The sequence below is a fragment of the Mya arenaria genome, chromosome 3 (genome assembly GCF_026914265.1).
Source record: "Mya arenaria isolate MELC-2E11 chromosome 3, ASM2691426v1".
In the NCBI taxonomy this organism is placed as follows: Eukaryota; Metazoa; Mollusca; class Bivalvia; order Myida; family Myidae; genus Mya; species Mya arenaria.
Window position 1 is genome coordinate 55,300,190 of NC_069124.1, and position 23,572 is coordinate 55,323,761.

At 35.4% G+C, this 23,572-nt stretch overlaps 1 protein-coding gene across 4 annotated transcripts in view; it reads right to left on the bottom strand.

Moving 5' to 3' along the window:
* Window positions 1–1,210: 1,210 nt before the first annotated feature.
* Window positions 1,211–23,572, bottom strand: part of LOC128225941 (transient receptor potential-gamma protein-like) — a 92,900-nt gene continuing 70,538 nt past the window's right edge. For 2 of the 4 annotated variants that reach the window (XM_052935834.1, XM_052935833.1), the window contains exons 5-13: window positions 21,751–22,031; window positions 19,431–19,604; window positions 18,591–18,820; window positions 15,525–15,720; window positions 14,905–15,099; window positions 14,026–14,043; window positions 11,099–11,140; window positions 8,904–9,093; window positions 1,211–5,033 (exon numbers count right to left, since the gene is read on the bottom strand). In XM_052935834.1, coding sequence (XP_052791794.1) covers window positions 4,318–5,033; window positions 8,904–9,093; window positions 11,099–11,140; window positions 14,026–14,043; window positions 14,905–15,099; window positions 15,525–15,720; window positions 18,591–18,820; window positions 19,431–19,604; window positions 21,751–22,031 — 2,042 coding nt within the window. In that variant the 3' untranslated portion in view covers window positions 1,211–4,317. Of the gene's footprint in view, window positions 5,034–8,084; window positions 9,094–11,098; window positions 11,141–14,025; window positions 14,044–14,904; window positions 15,100–15,524; window positions 15,721–18,590; window positions 18,821–19,430; window positions 19,605–21,750; window positions 22,032–23,572 lie in introns of all 4 variants that reach the window. The other 2 variants (XR_008259674.1, XR_008259675.1) reach the window with 2 other exon arrangements.

The window sequence follows — 23,572 nt, forward strand, 5'->3', positions numbered from 1 at the left end:
TTACAAGATAGTCCATGGCAATGCCGGCATTATAAGGTGGTCCATTGCAATGTCGTCTTCATAAGAAAGTCCATGGCAATGCCCTCATTATAAGATAGTCCATGACAATGCCCTCATTATAAGACAGTCTATGACAATGCCCTCATTATTATAAAGTCCTTGGCAATGCACTCATTATAAGAAAGTCCTTGGCAATGTCTTCATTATAAGAAAGTCCTTGGCAATGTCCTTATTATAATAAAGTCCTTGGCAATGTCCTTACTATAAGAAAGTCCCTGCAATGTCCTCATTATATGATAGTCCTTGGCAATGCCCTCACTATAAGAAAGTCCTTGGCAATGTCCTCATTATTTGATAGTCCTTGGCAATGCCGTCATTATAAGAAAGTCTTATTACTTTTGGTTTTGTTTTCAGGTACATGCATGATTAAAATCAGGACACGAAAGAACATAACAAAACAATTTATTAATGCTCTCAGTTATTAAGATTCTACAACAAAAGTCTTATTAATACAATTACATTTCCAATGAAGAGGGTAAAAACAAGTCACAACTTCTGAGTTCATAATGTAGGCCAAGTCGGTTTTGAAAACAAAAACCAACACAGAAATCTGATTTAAAAATGAAATACCATTAAACATAATAGATTACGATGCACTTTGTAGTCTAGCAACAAAATGACTTGTACTTACATGTATATCAAATCAACTTAGAACCTAGAACTTATTGCAATTTCCCTGTAGATATTCTTTGCAATTAAAAACAATTATTTTCGTCTTGTATCAATGGACTGATTGTTCAGAACTTCTTTAAAGTTAACGATGTTGTTAAAGTCATCATTGTCAAATTTCAAATCGTTACTGCTCTGGAAGTTTGAAGACACTTTCTGCTGTATTTCTAACAAGATTTGAGACACTTCTGCTTCAACAAAACTTGTTTCTATTTAAATATATATGCTCATCTTCAAAAAGGTCACTTATAAAAGTTAACAACAATGTGGTTTATCACATTGTTAAAATTAACTAAGTTCTGATCAATTGGCCAAAGGTGTTGTAATGTTTTAAAACCTTGCAATAGGATGACTGCTAAATACAGTATTGTGACAGTATATATATATATATATATATATATATATATATATATATATATATATATATACTGTAAATATATGTATAATATTAAAATATAATGCGCTCCTTTGTACAAAAGAAAGTCTGAACTGTATTTTTTATTGTTTTCTTAAATGATAACATCTTTATTTTGCAATTTTAAATTTAGACCACTTTAGTTGTTTACTTTTGCAGATTCAAAGAAACAAAAACACATTGAAAACAGCAATGAGGAATTGCGGCATTTCTTCAAAAAACAAAATAAAAGATTATCAATTATATGGAATATTGCTTAAAAATAAATATTGCAACTGGTAAGAATGATCACAAATGAATGAGGGATGTCCCAAAATATAATGAAATTCTTTGTGACAAAACAATGATGGTGTATTGTCTGCAAAATCAGTTTATTGCCACCTAAGCCAGTAATATTCGCTTATGGTTTTCAAAAATCGCCACAACTAGAAATAACAATACCAACTTATTAACTTAATATCTATAACATAAAAATACAATCAATTGCCTTGTCATGACCGTTATTAAGCAAAACTCTTGCCCATTAACCTCAAATTATGTGCCTTATTTATCAAAAAAATTATGACCCATATTTCAGTGAACATGATAATTGCACTGTCTGTTTGTACTTGTGTCTCTCCAATATTTTGAAACTTGATTGAATTCCCATTAAAATATCCACATTTCTGGCACAGTCTGCCCATTCGTCTTTCCAAATATGTGAAGTTTGATTGAATTCCCATTTAAATGTCCAACATTTCTGGCACATAGTTGCACTCTCTGTCCTGCATTAAAAAGTCTCACATTTCTGGCACATGACTGAATTCCAATTAGAATGTCCACATTTCTGGCACATTCCATCCTTGCTTCTTTCAAATTATGTGAAGTTTGATTAAATTCCTATTAAAATGTCTCACATTTCTGGCATGTGTCTAAATTCCAATTAGAATGTCCACATTTCTGGCACATTCCGTCCTTGCTTCTTTTAAATTATGTGAAGTTTTTCAATGTCTCACATTTCTGGCACGTCATTGCACTGTCTGCATGTCCATCCTTGCGTCTTTCAAAATTATGTGAAGTTTAATTGATTCCCTCTTTGTTTTCTTTCCGTCTGTCTGTCCCTCCTAAATTCATGCTCAAGGTCACAAATGCAAGTCAATGTTATACTGTATAACTTATACAATATGGATTTCACAGCAATAATCAGCAACTGGTCCATAAATTTTTAACTATTAAAAGTCAATTAAATCAAACATCACAGAACCCCATTCAAGGTGTGTCACGCATAAAATGCACGCTCAAAAGTCAAGGTCACACTTCGAGTTTAATGTTAATATGAACCTCATAGGAATGATTTGCTATTCTAATGAGAATTTAATCAACCTGTAGAGCACAACTTTTTTGCTCTCATCTAAAATGTCAATGTCATATTTGAAAGTCAATACAGACTTTTTTATGATTGATTAATATGGATTGAATAATTTATAGGAATATTGCTGTGAATTGATTAATGTTGTTAATAAATTGATCTGCAGATTATGAATGAAGGAAATGTTAAAATGCTTGACAGATTTTAATTTCACATATCTTTAATTTGCAACAAAATACAATGGGGTCATAACTCAGTCGACGAATTGTGCTTGATAAATCCCAGTTTTGTTGCACTTCAAGAGGTTACTAAGGTTTCTTGTAGACTTTAAAAAAGCTTTATCAGAGTTTTGATACTCAAATTAGACCTTTTATAAGGTATGTACAGCTTACCGGTCCAGAAATTATAAGGTACACCATCCATCATTAGGATGCAAAGCTGTGTCAGTGAACTTAATTAATTTGTTTCTTGAATAACATTATGTCTATAGAAAAAAAGCTCTTGGTGAAAATTTTAAAAATATTCAAACCTACCGTAACCTCTTGCAACTTTAAATGAAACTTCACCATTGGCAATTTTTATATCACTGATGGAAGAGATAATTGTAATTTTCATAATTGCGCCTGTGTACTTACATCTGTATTTCAGTATTTCATCGGTATAAATACTCACATAGATATCCATAAAATAATGGGCATGCACCTGACCTTTTGTTCGGGTTACACATAGTGTTTACTCTCATGTCTCTGCTAATGGCATCAACCAAATTTTCATTAAATCATTAAGAAGGCTTCTGACATGAATGCCAATGTTCTTATTAAGTTATTCATTGTTTTCATTAAGTGTAGAGTTATATAGCGATTCCAGCATGAAAACTGAGCAGTAAAGAGACATTTCATGCCAACAAAAACACAAAAGCATTTATACTCATGCTATTGTGGGACAACCCTCACACGGTATTGTGGGACAACGCTCAAATGTATCAATTAAACAAGATATTTGGTAACATTTAAAGTATGATCGAGTTACAGTAAGGCCTGAATTTTTTTGGGGGGTTTTCATGTGCTTCCAGATTTTGAATAATATTGGCAGTTTTATATATTTTTTCTTGAAGATATGTGAAAATTTAAGCTTTATTTTCCTGATTTTTCAACCACTTCTTATAAATAAGGTAGGGGCAGTTTTTTTTTCTGGCCTTACCATACTTTAAATAATTGAGATTGTGGCATTACTAGTTCTTCCTTCATGTTCCTATTGTCATGGCACTAATCTGAATAACAGAAATAATAGACTAACCAGGCTTTCTACAATTGGTATGCCCTATTCCTGGCTGTTATATCGTGCCTGAAACAGCTCAGATACACATTCCCACTAAACCCATATTAAAGATGCATACCCAAGTTATCACAGACATTGCGCCAAATGATCTTTTACACCTATTTGTTTAAAAAGTGTATTTTCCAATGAATATTAAAACTGAGACTGTTAAGAGAAGTGCTCTGTCTCTGACAGTGTCAATTTTTCAGAAGGAACCACACATACATGGCTTGGAAGTGTTCAATGCGCAGAAAAACTATTTTTTTTATAAAAAAAGGCAATAGGCCAAAAACTCCTACTTTATTCCATTTTGTGTGTCAGGGCTTCTTCAGAACTTACATTACCCTAACATTTTGTGTAAAAGCATCTACAACTTTGAAGTTCCTTTTTTGTTTTTAAGTCAGTAGAAAGCCTGTCTAAATAGAAATACACAAGAAAAACCTACAATTAAGCAGGATGGTCATGATATGAAAGAACAGAGTGATGACACATAACACCATGACACCCATCATACATAGTTAAAGTTAACACGCTTCCTGGTCTGCTGCTGATTCTTTTTCACTGATGATTCCAACAGGAAACCAACAGCCTTTTCAAAGCTGTCACTTTTTAATGGTTGAACACGGCCAGAACTTCCTGTATTGTTTGACAAACTCTTCACTGATGGTGAGCTATCACTAACTTGAAGGGACACACTTTCATTTCCGTCCTCAGAAACATTATTTGTGGGATTTTTTTCACTGTTATTTCGCACAACACTCCCATAAGTCTGTGACCTAGTAGATCCAGCCCTGTTTAGTTCCGTATTGCTAAAGATAACTTTAGTATTTTGCCCTGTAGCAAGAGAATCATTATTTATCGACACAGAATTAGCTGACTCCTCTGAGCTCTGGGCAATGTCAGCTAAAGTCTCAAAGTGACTGTGTAAGCTCTGTTTATGTAATGTTTCCATGCTTGTTCTCCGAATTTCTGCCAAGCTCCCCCGTCTACTCTCCGATTCCTCTTGAATTGTTTCAGGAATCTCGTTAGAACACCCGCGTGATATTGGTGGTGGCCGAAACCCTCCAAGTAGCTCAGGCGACTCTTGAGCTAACGTCAAGAGTTCCGGGGAAGAGGTGTTGGGGGTAACTGTAGAGCTACCATCAACATTGTTTGCTGGGCTGAAAGATTTTTTTAGAGTCTCCAAGGAGCGTCTTTGGTTTTTCCTTCTTGACAGTCTTCTGTCTGAAATAGGTGGATATATGGCTTGAGTATTACCAGTATTTGATTGTATGTACAACAGAGGAATAAAGCTACAGTGCATGCTAGAAATAGCAACTTTTAAAGATCATTCATATCTGAAAATTATCACATGTTAGTGTCACAAGGATGTACAGGCCTATCTCTGAGAATCACTGCTGCACTGATACGGACAAACGTGCAATTCAATTATAGAATGCCTTTTAGGATATTTTGACAGACAAATTTCTTATCATGAACAGTTACTTTTTTCTACTGGTAGTTTATTTCAGTCATTAAACATTAATTAAATTTCATAATATAGCTAAAGAGATATTAAAGCTGCACACTCACAGATTGAACATTTTGACAACTTTTTTATTTTCTGTCTTGGAACGAGCCAATTTTTGCAAAAAAAATCATGGAAACCAGTTTTATAAGAATGCTGACAAAAAATAAGATCGCAGATTTTTATATTTAATTTCAAAAATTGATGTTTTATGCATTTTTCTTAAACTGATAATAACGGTTTACGCCATAAAACATTAATTTTCGAACTGAACTATGAAAATCTACGATTTGAATTTTTGTAAGCAATCTTATATCATTTTTTTTACAGATATTTACGCAAAAAATTTGCTCTTTCAAAGACGAAAAATAAAAAAAGTCATAAAAATGGTATATCTGTACATAACTAATATGAGAGTGCAGCTTTAATTATGAGTTAAGGAAGCAAATTTCATTAAGATTCTCAGAGGCACAATTTTTATTGTAACTAAACATACACAGCCGAATTGACTCAATATTGAATACATTTTTTAGACAATAATTATGATTAAAGTCTGGTTTGATTTTAAAGTACAAATTTATAATTTATCAATCTACAGTAAAGAAAACTATTGTATTACATCAAATTGCAAGAATCTGTTTTAAAACCAACTAGAATGAACATATTTCTACTGCCAACATAGCGACTTAGAGAGGATTTCTACCTAAACATTTAAAGCTGAAAAACAACAATTGAACATCTGTTCATGCAATATTAAACTAGCATTGAAAGCACAGGTATGTTCAAGACAATCACAAACTGCAGATGCCAAAGCCCCCCGTCTGTTTTCTCTGTGGATAAAATAACAATGAAAATAATTGTCATTGAATGATCCAAGTTTCAAGTTATGACCATCTTTTTGTCACATGCTGCTGCAAACATTAAGGCTATGACAATACATTGACTGTTGTTTTTCTTTGAAAAACAAACAGATTATTATAACAAGAGCCATCACAGTATGTGATAAGCACCCTGCAATGAATGATAGCATATTTCAAATGGGGGGGGGGCAATCTTAATGTCAAGGATATCTTCGCACATATGGAAACAGTAAACATAAGTCTGTTGCTCTTAGATCGTAAACAATTTTTTCTGAGATATTAGCTAATGTTGAATTATATACAGTTCTTATTTACAATAAACTAACAATGTGTGAATATAAATTAAGATAAATAAAGAGGAAACATAAATGTTGAAAGTATGGTTCAAAGATTTAGAGTTCTTGAGCTGTGTACAATCTGTTCCAAGCAAAAGAAACATCAATACAGTTATTCTAAATCATATCTAATATGAAGGGAGGTAACTTTGGGCCCGATGTATCACAGAGTTATGGTTATACAAATGGGTACAACCACACACCTCCATGAATGCATTGTAGAATTTAGCTCTACTTCTTGAATGTTTTTATATATATAACATACTTGTTTGTCAAGGGAGGTAATAGCGAACAAAAGAACAGTTATATTTGTTTTCATTGCGCACAAGTGGCTATGGGCCTTTTACCATTCCCAACCTCTCAATTTCTGTTCACTCTCATTGTTAAACCACAATTAGGAACCGTGAGCCAGATAGATAAGGTTTTAAAATGCTCACAAGTCAAACATGTATCACCATTTTTCAATAATTCAATTTCCATACTTTTTTGCCAATTAAATTGTGCTTAGGCACTTTGTTTAATCATGGGAGGAAATTTGGTAACAATGGGTCACTGAGTTTATGGTTGTTGTTCTACACACAAGTTTACATTGCCTGTATTGATGGTTAAATTTCATTCAAGTCCTTTGAAAACATTTCAAATTATGATGAAAAATTAATTAATTTGCTGAATTTTAATAAATGTACAAATTAGGGCTATAAATCTGACAATATTGAAGAGATACATTACTTGTCAAACAATAGGCTGTGAGTAGATTAATAAAGTAGTATCTCCAATGTGTTAAAGTACAGAAAATAAATAAATAAACAAACAGACATATCAATAGATGGATAGTGAGATTACTATAGGGCATCTGCAATTTTTTGTAGGGGCCTTAAAGGGACTAGACACCTTAGATAATACAATTGCTAATTAATCAGTACTATCTTTTACAACAAATAAATGACTTTTAATCATTAATAATCTATCTCATGACATGTAGCAACACCCCCCCCCCCCCCTCAGGTCCGGGGAATGGTGGTGACTTTGACTTTCCAGGTCCAGCCAATCCTAGATAAAATCCCCGCCCTGCAAGCACAACTGATGGTAAAATCCCTGCCAACTGCCCCTGCACCCTAGGGACATCCTAAGGGAGGCCCATTCGCCACTATTTTCGATGCAAAAACCAAACTTCCACATTCACTCTGCACTGTGGGGCCACCTGGAAGGTAAAAATACAGCCCGTTTCTCCCACTATGTCCCTGGACCATGGGGGCTGGGGGGCATCACTTAGTAAGTTTTTATTTATCCTTGCTTTACCAAAGAATCAATTTGGCAGAAAGGCTGTCTTCTTGGCTTATAATACCAAATAAACTGGTAATGTCCTACATCTATGTTGTCATGTTTTCTAGTCATGCTTTGATACTAATTTAAACTGGTAATTAGAAAAAAATCCATGTCACTGAAAGTGAGAAATACTCCAGAGTTACATGAAGAGAAATAGTTATATCTTATCCCATCACCTCAGATAAAGATGGATACAATATATGATTACAAGATGCTACATGCCCTTTGAATGCATGAGAAATATTACCTTACAAACTGTGCGGAAGTCAGACTGGAGTGATTGACATGTACAGGATGGGTGGGTGGGGCAGCTGAAACACTTATAAAATCTCTAAACAAAACATTTATAAAAAGTTTGGAATAATCTCTAAACGTGCATGGAATGAAAAAAATAGATTAACTACGTAGATATATATATGTATATATATACAAAAATGTTAGTGTATTAGGAAAGATAAAAATCTGGTGAAATGGTACAAATGACTATGGACAATTCAAAATGGGGAAAAAACATGAAAAACAACAACGAGAGATATATGGAAATTTTTGTTAGCTGGATGAGCTACTAGTGAACACAAGAATAACATTTACCACAAAAATACCAACAGAAAATCATAAAAATATATTGCACTGACTTAAACTGGAAGATCAATAATACTGCCACTAAAAACATGTGAAGCACAATGTGACATTTCAATAAAACAAAGGAAAGCATGGCATAATGCTAGAAATGGTTGCCATGACTTGTGATTTGGGTGTCGGTAACTGAATGACTATGAAAAGGATAAACTTTCTTAATAATGTACTCTAAATTATGTGATATATCTGAATTCTGATTTTGGCAATTGTATAATATAATAAAGTGAAAAAGTCATTACAACCATCATAAAATCTCATCTGCTTCCATAGCAACAGAGTCCATGTAACTTTGACCACAAGTGGACAACACAACAAAACAATATCACAGTATCTCCGAAACATCACAATGAATGGTCGAAGCTGTTTAAACTATCAAAGCTTTCACTGTCAGCGAATCGCTTCCAGTAACGCAGCAGGTTCTTCTTACTAGAAGGCTTTCCCGAATTGAGGTTTGGAGTTTTCATGCCATTGTTACGGAGGATTTCTAGGAGCTCATATCGGAACGAGGAAATGTCCTGTTTTAGCTCGTTCACATCGTCTTCCGTCACGCCCTCTCCCCTTTGTGGACTTCGCTGCTTGGCCATCACATAGCGCTTTATCAGGTCTCGCATAACTGCCTGAAAGTTAATAGACAAATATCCAAGTTATGACAGGCAATTTTAACAGCATGCTTGAGTAAAAAATAATATTACTAGGAGAAATTTCTTACACCCATTTTGACTCTGCGAGGTATTTGAGAAAAACAAATAAAAATAAAGTGAAAACTGATTTAAAAATCAGAATTGGAACAATTTAATTATTATAGGTGGTTTTAACAAAAGGTAAGAAAATGTAGGAAGCCTTTTTCAAAAGTAAGAAAATGGTTGAAAAGTAGGAATGCTTAAAAGCATTTTGTGCATAAGCAGGAGAAAAAAACCAAGATTGATTGAAGTGCCAGAACTTTTGGCTATTTGAATTCTGTTCAAGTTATCTGAGATATCATGTCTGCACACATTGCAACAAGACATCAATCATTTAATTTCATTACAGACCATGCTTATTATTCGCGAAAAGTAAGGGCTATCACAGAATGTGATTAATACCCCAGCACGTCCAAGTATCAGAAATACTGCCTGGATGGAACAATTTAAGAAACCAAGTGGAAAGTGTTTAAACATGCCACAGAATTGTCAATAATGTAGAGACATGAGGAAAATAACTAACTGTAATGTTTTACCATATATATTCAACAAAAACTGAAAGAGAAAAACATAGCATTCTATAAGGAAATGAAAGATTACCTAATGCATTGAAATCTGTGCTGTACATCAGTTTGTGATGGACATTATGTCAAGGGACCTTTGGGTATTATGGCCAATTATGGACCAAACTTGAAATCTGAATGCAAGAAACAGGTTGAACAGACAGATGTATGTGTCTTTATTCAATGGGTGCAAATCTGCTGTATCATTTCAAAATCCAGCTATGAATGAAAAAATATATTGGACTAGACTGAAAATATCATCAGAAAGGTTTATATAGCAAAACATAAGTTCAGAAGGTAACTGTGACCTTCACCTTTAGGTAGGGACACAGGTATTGTACGTGACATGTTCTCATACCAAGGTGGTCCCGTTTGCCGCAGAATTTTAATTTAGACAATGTATGACAAAAAATTTGGACAAGACACTAACTATCATAAGCAAAACATACTTAGGTCAGAAGATTGCAGTGACCTTTACCTCGAAGGTAGGGACTCATATCGTAATGGCGACATGTCCTTATACTATAATAGTCACTTCTGCCAAATAATCCATCCATGAACACAAAATTGGAGCCTGACGGACAGACGTGTCTTTATCCTGTGGATGTTTATTCTTGCATATCATTTTCAAATCCAACCATGAATGAAAAAGGCCCGGACACAAACTATTATCACTAAGGCTTATATAGCAAAACATAATAAGTTCAGAAGGTTGCTGTGACCATGCCCTTGAAGGTAGGGACACAAATTCTCATTCTATGGTGATCACTAATCTGCCAAGTAACTATAAAATCCGACCATGACTTAGAAAGATATGGACCAGACAAAAATAGGACAGATGCACTGACGGATGTAATAACACACATTTTTACCATAGCCCCCATTTCACTTTGGGAACCAGGGGTATAGTAAGGGCCAAAGCTCTTGGGTCAAGGGTGATTTTTCTCTGACTGGTTACTAAGTTACTAGCAGCTACAGCATGATCATCCAAGGTAGTATTTTTAAAATACAAAAGGTCCAATATTTGTTTTTGCAGGCTCTCCAGCAATACATCTGAAAAAAAACTAGGAGAAAACTAGGAATTCAGCATAGTCCAACCCTAAATCACCATGGGTGAAGGTCAAATTATGTATCAGTGACAAGAAACCACTACTGCCAGTAGCAAAGGCAAGTCAACTGAACATCTCTACATTGTTTCACTCAAGAAAATCTTCAAAACACAATAAAACACAAAATTGAAACTTTCAGACATAATTCTGCAAATGAAAAACTAGGAATATTAGGAGCATTTCAGTAAAAATAAGAGCACTTTAAAAAAACTAGGACCGGCTGGAGAGCCCGTTTTTGTGTATATGATTCTGATAGTAACCAATATTTACCTGGTATCTTATTTCTCTTTCATTGAGCTTCTTCACCACTTTCTGAAAAAATCATTTAATAATGCATGTTATTTTATCTACATTCATCAAATATAAATTGCATTCCCTTAAATATTAAAAACGAAAACAATCATGGTTAAAGTTCAAGAAAGGCTAAATTTCTATTATAACAATGAAATGATCATAATTTTATTGAATGGAGAAAAGAGATGTTTGTCAAACTTTTTGCCCAACTGAGCACCATGTTGTCACAAATAATTTGACAATAGAATAAAATATGCTGGACCTAAATGCCAGCTGATTTGACATTTCACATTGGATAGCAGTTTTAAGATTATGAGTTTATGCCCAATGTTCATGCAAAGATTGAGGAAAGTTCAAAAAGGTTTAATATAGAGTTGTACAGGTGCAGTATCTTCATGACCAAGGTTCATTCAAAGATTGAGGAAAGTTTCAAAAGGTTTAATATCGTGTTGTTCAGGTGCAGTATCTTCATGCCATACTAGTGTGATTAGAATGAAGGCATTTTCAAGGTATCAATCTATACGGGTCATCTTCTTGTCACAACCAACCTCTAAGTCAAGTTTGTTGAGTTATCAATCAGAAAAGCTTTTGGCATAAAAGGTCACATTGACCTTGACCTTAAACCTGATGAGTCCAAATCAATAGGGGTCATCAACTGGTCACACTCATACCTGTAAGTTAAGTTTGAGGACCATAGGTCCAGATATTGTCAATTTATCAATTGGACAAGATTTTTACTTTCAAGGTAACTGTGACCTTCAACCTAATGACCTCAAAATCAACAGGGGTCATCTACTGGTCATGCCTAACCTCCAAGTTTCAGGACCATAGCTACAGGTATTGTTACGTTATCACTCAGACAAACTTTCAAGTTCAAGGTCACTGTGACCTTGAGCTTTGACCCAATGACCACAAAATCAATAGAAGGAATTGTTAAGCCCAACCTCCAAGTCAAGTTTGAAGTCCATAGGTCCTGGCATTGTCAAGTTATCACTTGGGACAAGCTACCGACCTACCGACCAAACGATTGACTGACCGACTGACATGTGCAAAGCAATATACTCTCTCTTCTCCAAAGGGTAGCATAATGAGTTAGTAATGATGTACAATGTTTATTCTTTGACTGAAACATGAAACTTTTCCAAATCATGCTTGTTCCATATTATTTCAAAAAAACAGAGTAACACATAGAAGAAATGCAAGAACAGTATACAAGTATGCACATTATGAAGTGAATGATAAATGACAAAAAAATGATTAGTTGTTTCTCAAAAGATATATGTATATATTCCACAAAAGGATCTGTTTGATAGTCAGGTAAGATTAAGAAGACAGCATCCAATTGTATAAAACATGGATAAGTTGTCTGCAGGTGCCTTAGATTAAATATGATTGGTTAGTAATAATCAATGGATAGATATTGACCAATCAAAAATCATTTTGGCTAACTTTGACCAAACCAAAAAACAACACCAGTTTTATACAGTTGAGTGCAGGCAGTCACTACATAAATGCAGATGAAACTTACTACACTAAAAGTTAAACCATTATTCCTTTGACTGCAATTGTACCTACAAGAATTGGCCTATTCCCATAATATCTGAACAAGAGTTATGGGCCCTGTTGCACAAAAGTGTTACTTACTTTGGGTTTTGTGACTCTGGCAATATGTGTACTAAGTTTCATTCAAATATCTTGAATGATTGAGTGTTATGTTTATGCTTGCTGACAACAAGGCCAAATTGACAACTCTGGCTAAAACAAGATGGATAATTGAGCAGGTGCACTCAATTTGGAGGACATATGCACAAAATATGCATTAATCTAATCTATTAATCAGTACAGTTTTTGTTGCAAAACATGTGCATTTTCAGGACTCATTGCCGAAATGTCTTAAACAATTGCTTGTTTTTCAATGAATTTGAAGAAAAATTGAAATAACTTGGCCTTATCACGGACCTGTAAACCATATATTTGGTTTATATGTCCGTGGCCACATATTGTAGTCAAAGAAATATAATGGTCAAAGTATTTTTAGTAGATTTAACATGCAAAATCTTTACCTGTACCCAAATGCCTTTACTATTCTACAATGAAGATCAAAATGTTATCATTTTTTTTTGTATAATGAAAATATGATCAGTCTATTATTTGTCTATTTGCATTAGCACTGCGAACATGTATATCAACTATCCCAGTGAGTGTATATCACATGATAAGTTACTATATATATGCTACGTCCGAAAGCAAAGTTTTGCTTTAAATAAAGACTTAAAACAAAGATAACTTTTCTTTTTCTTCACCATTTAAATTGAAACAAAGGGCAGTCTATGCAACTTTAAGAGCCCAACCTTGGTGTTTTACCGGAGTTCGATTTTCTCAAACACTTCGACAAACCTGTTTCCAAACTATTGTTTTGACAGTGCTCCACCAGGTGACAATTTTGTGAAAAGGTTTGTTGAAGTGTTTTCAGAAACTAAACTCCCAATCTCACTCTGGAAAAAGACTGAAGGCTGGCCTCCGTAAGCAGCGTAGACTGCATTCATTTAAAATGGTGAAGAAATGGTAAAGTTAAAGTCTAAGTTTAAAGCAAAATAGTGCTTCTGACGTAGCATTTATGACGCAATTTATCCTGTGATATACACACACTGTATCTGCAAGATTGAAATGAATGCAAGCTTCTATATTTTGCATCTAGATTACAGGAATGAAAATTAGAATGGAGCATAGTAGTTCATTACCAAACTAAAGCAGAGTTCTATTTGAGCCTAATGTTCCTAACTAATGGAATATGCAAAATCAAAGGCGAAAAACGATACTTATCACTTGACTTTTCATAACGTTCGGTTAATTTGCACCAAAAAACAAAAAGGGCATTCCATACAACATATCTTATTTCTTACTTTAAAGAATCTTATTCGCTGAAATGTAAATGCAGATTGTATCATTTCTTTTCAGGGTACAAAACTGGTCATTGACAGACAAAAGATTAAATAGGAAGAAACCAAATAAATGAGTGCTTTGAAATTCAACAGTAAACAACATTAACATATTCTTTCTAGGAAATACAGTAACAAATAAAACATTACAAGGGATGAAAGCGCAAAAAGGTTTTATCTTCTCCATTATTTAATGTCACTTAGAACCTTTTCGCATTCACCCCTCGATTAGAACCAATGCTTGTCTGGGTTTTTTTGCTCAGTTGACCAAGGGCCATAACTCAACCAATAATTAAGCCAGTGTTATTGTACAGGCATATTGTTCTTATGAACTTTTGTATCAATTTTTACATTAATACATGATGTCTAAAGTATTGCCTTTCACATAGAGATGAAATAAGCGCTGAGACACTTTTTAAATAACAATACATGTACCTCAACAATGTTCTCAACCCCCCCCCCCCCCCCAGACAAGCCTAATGTAAAATAAATGTTAATGTCAAGTACTGTTAAATGATATTTATGATGAATATGAAACTAATCGTGGAACAGCTAAACCATCGTTGGCAACCACGGTACGTTCTTTCGTTACACTTCATACACGCCGTGGAAAATTGACTTACAAAATCTCATTCAAATGAATATGCATGAGGCAGGGGAGACAATTCTTCTAATGAAATTGAATGTTAATTATTTATGACATTAAACAAGATTTTCCTAGCCAAATAACCCACAGTTCACAAGAATAATAGTGCGGTAGTGTATCAGGGGTATCCAACGATGCAGCTAAACAAACAGGGGATCATAAAACACAAGTAGCAAGTCACAATTATCCACGCATACCCGTATGCTTTGCCAGCGATTTCGTTTCCGATCCTTGGAGCAGATGAACAATTTTTCCCGAAACCAGAGCAGAATGTAGTAGAATGTTTTGGGGCTTGGGATGATGTTGAAAGGTGCGGGGAGGGTGCCGCTCTCATCAAAGTAACTGATCCACAGTCTAGAACGTGCAAACTTCCACTCTTCATCTGCCTGGCTCTGTGGTAGGTACATAATTGGCATTTATAGGTTTAAAACACTATTTAGCCAGAAACATAACCACAAAAGAATACGTTTAAAAATTTAGTGAAAAAATAAAATAAAACATGAACTCAACATTCAAATTTAATAGGTGAAATTACACGTTTGGAGATTAAAGCTAATAAATTGGTTATCATATTTTTGTATCATATTTTTACTTAATTTCTTTATTTTAATAGGTATGTTTAGTGTGGGCAAACATATCTAAAACATGCTCTTCATGTGTATCCCAATAAAATTTTATTGGTGTCATACTGTTTTTCTATGTGACAATGCAGTAATCATAAACATCAATGTTCTCGTCTCAATAAATTCTTATCTACCCTATAGTCATCATTGAAAACAGTTGCTTGTGCAAGGGACACAACTCTTTAACAACTCACCGAGATATTCTGGTAGGAGTTACTCATCATGGCAATGAGCAGATTCAACAGGATAACAAAGCCAATCCAAGAGTAACTGCCGAACATGAGCTTGCCGATAAACTCCGTGAACTCATGGTCCTCTTCTAGTTCAAGATGATCCAGGTCGACGAGACCATAGATGGCCCAGTACAGGCTCTGACTGATCTCAAAAAGGCTGGAATAAAAGAGTTTGATGTTATTTTACTTTTCAGAGAATTGATTTTTTTGTATGGAAACTTGTTGCCCAGTATGGATTCTGACAGATCCCAGACTGCAATACAATTCGAGGGAATTAAATTATCCACATTTAGGAAAAGAAAGTAATTTGAGACAGCAAGTTAAGTTTCTGGTTGATTTCTCACAGACTGAAATAGGATCTAAAGTCATTCAAATTTGATTTGAATGAAAAATCTATAGGATGCCCAGCCAAAGAATTAAACATTACTCTTTGGTTACACATTACTTTTAGGTTACACACCACCAGATTTTACTGCCATGTGTTAATACGATTTTTATTGCTGAAAAATGACATGTGCAGTGTGCATCAGGACGAATGCATTTTTAGAAGTTTTAAGAAAAATTGTATATTTTGTCCATAATTAGATATTTTCTCATTAAGAAAATTGCACTCAGTCAAGCAAGACAATCAATATCTGATTGTTTTACCCTCATTAAATCTTCCTGCCCTCAGAAAACATGAATGCATCAACAGCATCGCCATTAAGTGCATGTTTTTCTCCTAAAGAAGGATGCTCCATTAAAGAGGAGTTTAAATGTCAAAGTGATGTGCTTTATGGCAATATTGCTATCTCGCTCCCTGAGAGCTTTGAAAACATGTCTGGTGTGAGCAACCAGCAGCAGTCAATACATCCCATGTCATTTGAAGCAGTAACTTAATAGTGCTACAATTATCATTTTAATGAGGTATTTTAACTCCTTTTAACATGATAACTGACGATCAATATTCAGGAAATATATTGCAAGCTGGGATGCAACTCTTTCCAACTCTAGCTATGTGACATTGTCACTGAATGGGAATAATTCCCCCAAAGATGCAACTAATTGACACATGAACTCAGTGAAAGATGCAATTATACTTAAAATTCAAATGTAACAGAGAATTTATAAAAATTATGTGCATACATTTCAAAGTAAAGCAGCTTTTATGCCAATTTTAGATTTAGCTCTTAGTTTATAAGACAATGATGGCTGATAATTGTATATGGAATGAAAGAAACACTGGTACACTGTCATGTCAATGCAAGTTTCAAAGACAGGGACAATATTTTCTCCCACTTCAGATAAGTAGATCCAAAAATTTAACCATACTAGAAATTCTTATCTTGCCCACAGGCAAAGATAAAACAAGTACCCGTATGGAACTCTTTTTTTATTGTCAACACACAATTACCTCCCTTGTTGAATGACTGTCATCTATAGCAATATTGCCATGAGGCAATATTTAGAATGTTAATTGATTATTTCTCGCTTCAAATGGAAACATAAAAAAGTGTCTACACTATATTCAAGAAATAATGCTGCACTCTTCTCAGAACTATTTAAAGACTGATTTGACTATTAACATAATCTGAATCACTGTGCGCATATCCATGACAACCACAAATTATCACATATCAATACGCATTTATTTTCACTACGCATGAAAGAGTTCCAGCAAAAAATATATTTTTACTTTATATTTTTAACTGAGGTGGGGGAAAAAGCATCTACCATAGCCGCTCGTGTTAGGTAGGTTCATCCCAACCCTCGCCCAGGGTGGTTTGCGGAAACTCTGTAAACTTTGTTTCCACAAAACACCCTTAGCTCGGGTCGGGATGAACCTATCTTACACTCTCAACCATGGAAGATACTTATAATCTTATCAGTTTAGTTGGTTATACTTCCTAAGTTCTTAATTGTACCTCAATTATATTAATAAAAAAATAATTCATGGGACCACTTCATAAATGTTGCTAATGGACATACATAAATAGTAACATGGATAAAAGCTGGGATAATCATTAACCTGAAAATTTTGCCTCGGGCCAGGTGGCTGCTAAGACCCCATTGGGTCTAGGGCAAAACCCTGGTTGGGGGTTCAGGAGAAGGAAGTCCCTTGGAAGATCTTAAAGGTTATTTAAGACCTTAAACAGGATAATCCAAGTGCTTAGTGATGAGTTATGAATCAATCTCTCATGCCTGTTAGATGAAACACAAATTGCATTTTAAAGTATACGAGTCCCATATGTGTTGGCAAGAAAATTGAGAACGAGAAAGTTCCAGCACTGCTGTTATGCAATTAGCAATTCAATGGTTTCATTATCTCTCCAGAGGTCCCAAAATTTTATTGTTGAAATTAGGTGTGAAAGTTTCAAGAAACATTTCCCTGTTGTTGTCTGTCATGTTAACATTTTTTTCCCCATAAACCTTTTTGATGTCACAATTATTAACTACCGTGATTTTGTTACAAATTTTAACTCTGTAACAACAGGGCATCTGTTTCATCCTGGCTATTGTGAAGTAAATATTCCATAGTCAATTGGTAAACATTTGGCTAACATGCTTAGTTGCTTGTGCCAATGTCACAGGGTGAGAAAAGTGTGCAGCCAGACCGGGGCTCGAACCCGGGACCCATTGCTATCAGGGCGATTGCTCTACCGACTGGGCTACCGGACTGCTTACACACCTTCTCAACACCTGTATAGGTAACCATAACATACTCCCCTGCCAAGTTGAGATTTGTCCCCAAATTGTAAGGATTGAGAACAAGGTAAATATGATCTTGACGAAACCACGGGTTTTTGCCAAGTAAGTATGATTGTTCCGTGGTAAAATCAAAAGGATGAATTGCATTTATTAACAGCTGATAAACAAAGATGTCCGTCGAAATTATCACAATCAAAGAGGGGTTCACCACCCTCCCCCCCTTTCGAAGGAATTATAACCCTTAGAGCCTTTCAATTAAAAACTGAACATCTAATATAAAGTGGTAAACTTTCAACCTTGTAGTAACAGTAAACTTTTCAACTTTTGTTATCAACATACTTGGCAAAACTTTTAAATCTCCTATCACATGGATCTGCGTCCATCTGGTAGGTGTTCCCATTTGCATCAGCCGTGTACACCTGGTGTCCCTCCTGCACGTTACACTCCTCCCGCCTTAAAGCTGAGTAGTACCAATGAAGGTGGTTGAGGCCGCACGCAAACGAGAAGAGCAACAGTAGATAGAGGACTGCAAACTTCATCAAGTCCATTATCATACGGCCGAGGGAGATCTGAAAGAAATATCCAGCATTATGTGTGATTTAACATATTTGTTGTCCAATTGTCAATTTTTAACGCCTCACTTGACGCGATATTGTTATTTATTTTACAAGATATTTTAACATTTTATTAATCAATCTCATTGTCACGAAGTTAAGCGAGTGTGGGCTTGTGTTGTTGGGGAAACCGGAGTACCTGGAGGGAACCCACTTGTCCAGCTAAGTGTCCACAAAACGAACTCACATGAAAGTGTTTATGAGTAGAAAAAGAATATGTCGAATAATACCCCAAAACTATTACAAACAAGCTTTTGCTTTAAAAGATTACGGTACAAAATTAGTAATTCAATGTCCATTGCAGTTGAAATAAAGAAATGAAATATAACCTGCAATTAATTTAACTATAATGGTTTTACACAATGTATAACAGTTGTTTCTTTTACATAACATCAATATAAATCATTAAGTAGTATCTTTCACAATAATACAAAGTCCCTTCTGGTCAAACGTTAATTTATATTTATTAACTGCTATGATTTTTCTGCATAAGCTCATAAATATAGGTCAAAGCTGTCTTTTTAACATAGAATTATACATATAAATGATAAGTGTGGTGTGTAACCTGAAGTGGCCCAAGGTGGGGGTTCACAGTGAAGATGTAGATGAGCTTTAGGCAGCTAAAAATATTCGCTGCTGCAAACAGGGCCTCTGCGATCAGATTCGGGTCGTAGGCATCCCATTCTCGGCGTTGAAGATTTGCCTGCTCTGTGCGGCCTAGTTCTCTTTCCTTTTGAACCTGGGGCAACAGTGGAGTGAAATAAGTAATGATTATTAAGATATGCAAAGTTCAAATAAGATATTTGTTTTGTTCATGCCATTGATGCCAGTAATGTTAAATTATGATGCCTGCTGATATCAATCTTGTTACCATATGTAAGGGAACTACTTAATCTGTTAGGCAACTTTAAATTAATTGCTAGATTTTCATCCCTGTCTGCCCCCTCTTTTTTCCACAAACCCTTAAATTTTATTGACTCAAATAAAAAAGGGTCTGTACTTGTTTGTTTATCAGTCCGGTACTGTCCAGGAACGGCGTTTATTCATACCTACTGTGTCAATGCACATTCACATGTAAAAAAGGAGAATCCTGTAATGATTGTGTTCATGGTCTGTCTAGAAATGCTTATACACATGTATATGGTCCCTTATGCAAAAAGAAAGAGCATGAACACATATTCAGCGGTGAAATAGTAATATAAAATGTCGACCCCCCCCCCCCCCCCACCGCCATTTTAAAAACAAAAAATGAGATGACAATCTAGCAACTGATTAATATTGGCCTTACTAATATGTAGAATAAATGACCCAAAATACATTACAAATAAAGTTATGGCAATTTGTATTTTTATTCTTTATTTCAACTGAAATTGGAAGTGAAATGACAGATTGCTCAATCATTTAAGGTCAAAACAGGGTGTTTGCAATATTTTGATCATAATGTAATATGAAAGTTGGCAGATATTTTTTCCTCCTTTCTTTTGCACTGATTTGAAATTGGAAAATCGTGGTTCTAACACATTAAGCAACAAACTACTATATTCTGATTTGACCTCATTTGTCAGGCACTAATGATCACATCCCATTAACTGCATTCTTAATTCAGTTCTCTTTGAAATATCTGCTAATGATGACGTAATAGCATTTTTATGGCTTAGCTAGATATAGAACTTGACATGACAACCCGTCATGTTCATCCGCCATAACACAATTTTCCAATCACTCTTCAGAATTTTCTTAAAATTTTAATAAAGTAAAACTTTAAGTATAACACAAGAACTGTCACTCTTTATGACATATGCCCCTGAAGTGCCAGACAAATCAATGAAATATGCCTACATTCAGGAAAAGCTGACATAAAATAGAAGCATATATTCAGGCATCCTCGGCACCCCAGTGTATCATAACCTTTATGAAACTCTGGGCAAATTGGCTAGGGAAACTTCGTAAATCTTGAATATTCATAAGCATTTTCCGACCAATGAAATAGCCGATGACAAAAAGGAAAGAATCTCCTTTGTGAATAGCTATCAGCATATTTAACAATATCCTGCTTTTAATTGCTATATGTAAGCTGTGATCTCATTCGATGATTTCGAACCGAGATTACTTATGAACTTCTCGGCATTTCCGCACAGCATTAGGTGTGTCTCATGCAACCAATCAAGCAGCTGGATTTCACCTTATAATTATTTATCAGTGCTAGATTTTTGCAGCTGATTTGCCCAGGGTATCATATAGATTATGATACGCTGGGGTGCTGGGGATGATATTACCGATCCCATGAAGTGTGGGGGAGTGATTAACTTAGAGGTAGAGACCTGGCACACAAATAATCCAGAGATAAGGACAAAGGACATGGAGCTTGCACCCAACATGTCACAGAAAATCAGTATCAGATAATTTAAAACTTCTCCCTTGCATGACAAAGTTGTAACAGCCCCAATATGACCACCTTTGCTCTATGTGCATGTATGCAGCATTCTATAAGTATTAACTTCAAAGTGGGACCTTGACCTTTGAGGTAGGGAAGTGGGTTACGCACACAACATGTCCACCTTATGTGCAGAATATCTGTGCGGCTTAATTTCAAAATCCCCCCATGCAGACAAAGCTACAGCCCAGACACCACAACCTATACTGAATATGCATCAAAGTGTGATCTTGACCTTTAAGGTAGTGACCCTTGGCTTGCTAGCAAATCATCAACTTTGTGTGCAGCACTCTATTTCAAAATCCCCCCATGCCTGACAAAGTTACGGACAGGACCGCCTATAGTCTATGTGCATATTAGCAGCATTCCATAATGATTAATCTCGAAACGTTTACTTGATTTTCGCATTTACCCTATATGAATTATTTCTTTTCAAACAAGAATTGCTTACCTGTAGATATGCAATAACCCTGAGAGTGAGTGTGGCAATATACAGCGCGTTGGTGACAAAGTCCAGTATATTCCACATATCGTGACAATACTCATCCGCGCCCTCGTCCCACAGCTGTTTAATCTCTGTCCATATTAATCCCACCACATACGCAAGAATCATCCACTCAATGGATGTAGCAGGTGCCCCACGGAGCTCTGTTTTCGTGTCTTTTACAAACGAGGCTGTGTGGTTGTCCAGGAATGGAATCTCAACACGCTGGGATACCAGGATTAACAAAGCTGAAAGAAAATTTTAAATTTTAACTATTATAAGTAACATCACTGTAAACAAGAAATATTCTTAAAAAAGAATAAACAACCTTGATTGAATGATATAAATAGTATATAAATACACATGTATGATTATTGTTTTCTGTTTATTGTAGTAAGTATTTAAGAGACACTCAAACTTTTTATAACAAAGCATTTGATTGGTCCAAAATTTAGGTCAAATTTTATGTTACATCTAATCTGAAAAAATGCACCTTCCGCTGCTTTGCTGTACCAGAGAAATGAACAGCTAGGGTGTTGATTGCTTTGCTGTACCAGAGGAATGAACAGGGGATTATTTGCATTGCTGTACCAGAGAAATGAACAGGGAGTTTACTGCTTTGCTGTACCAGAGAAATGAATAAGGGGTTAATTGCTTTGCTGTATTAGAGAAATGAACAGGGGGTTAATTGCTTTGCTGTACCAGAGAACTGATCAGGGTGTTAATTGTTTTGCTGTACCAGAGAAATGAACATGGGGTGAATTGCTTTGCTGTACCAGAGAAATGAACAGGGGGTTAATTTCTTTGCTGTACTAAAGAAATGAACATGGGTTGAATTGCTTTGCTGTACCAGAGAAATGAACAGGGGTTAATTGCTTTGCTGTACCAGAGAAATGAACAGGGGGTTAATTGCTTTGCCGTACCAAAGAAATGAACATGAGGTGAATTGCTTTGCTGTACCAGAGAAATGAACAGGGGTTAATTGCTTTGCTGTACCAGAGAAATGAACAGGGGGTTAATTGCTTTGCTGTACCAGAGAAATGAACAGGGGTTTAATGGACTTTGAGACAGCAGGTCCACTAAGGGAAACAAACCTCTTCTGTGTTGCAACAATTCCCAACCATTGTGACAACTTCTCTGGCTCAAGGATGAAAAGCTTTTGTAAATTTGATTAAGCAAGAGATGTTTGTCAAACATTATGCCCCCCCTGAGCGCCATGTTGTCAGGATTATATGGACAATTGAATGAAATATGCATGGACCGAAATGACAGCTGATTTGTTGCCGTTAAGGCAGTTTTAAGATTATGACCATTGAAGTGTGAGGATAGAGTGTGTTATGACCATGACCTTTGACTCTATGAACTCAAAATCCAGAGTCATTAGCTGGTCACCAGAAACCTAAATGTCAAGTTCGAGGGCCATGGGTGCAGGCATTGTCAAGTTATCACACAGACAAGTTTTTTTCGTTCAAGGTCACTGTGACCTTGACCTTTGACCCAATGACCCCTTAAATCATAAGGGGTCCTCTACAAGACAGATGCAACTCCAAGTCAAGTTTGAAGGCCATGGGTTCAGGCATTGTTGAGTTATCACTCGGACAACCTTTTACCTTTCAAGATCACTGTGACCTTGACCTTTGGCTCTATGAATCCTAAAATCAATAAGGGTGATCTACTGGTCAGGCTTAACATCCATGTCAAGTTTAATGATCATAGGTTCAGGCATTGTTGAGATATCAGTGGGAGAAGATTTGTTAACTTTTTTGCGTTAAAGGTTACTGTGACATTG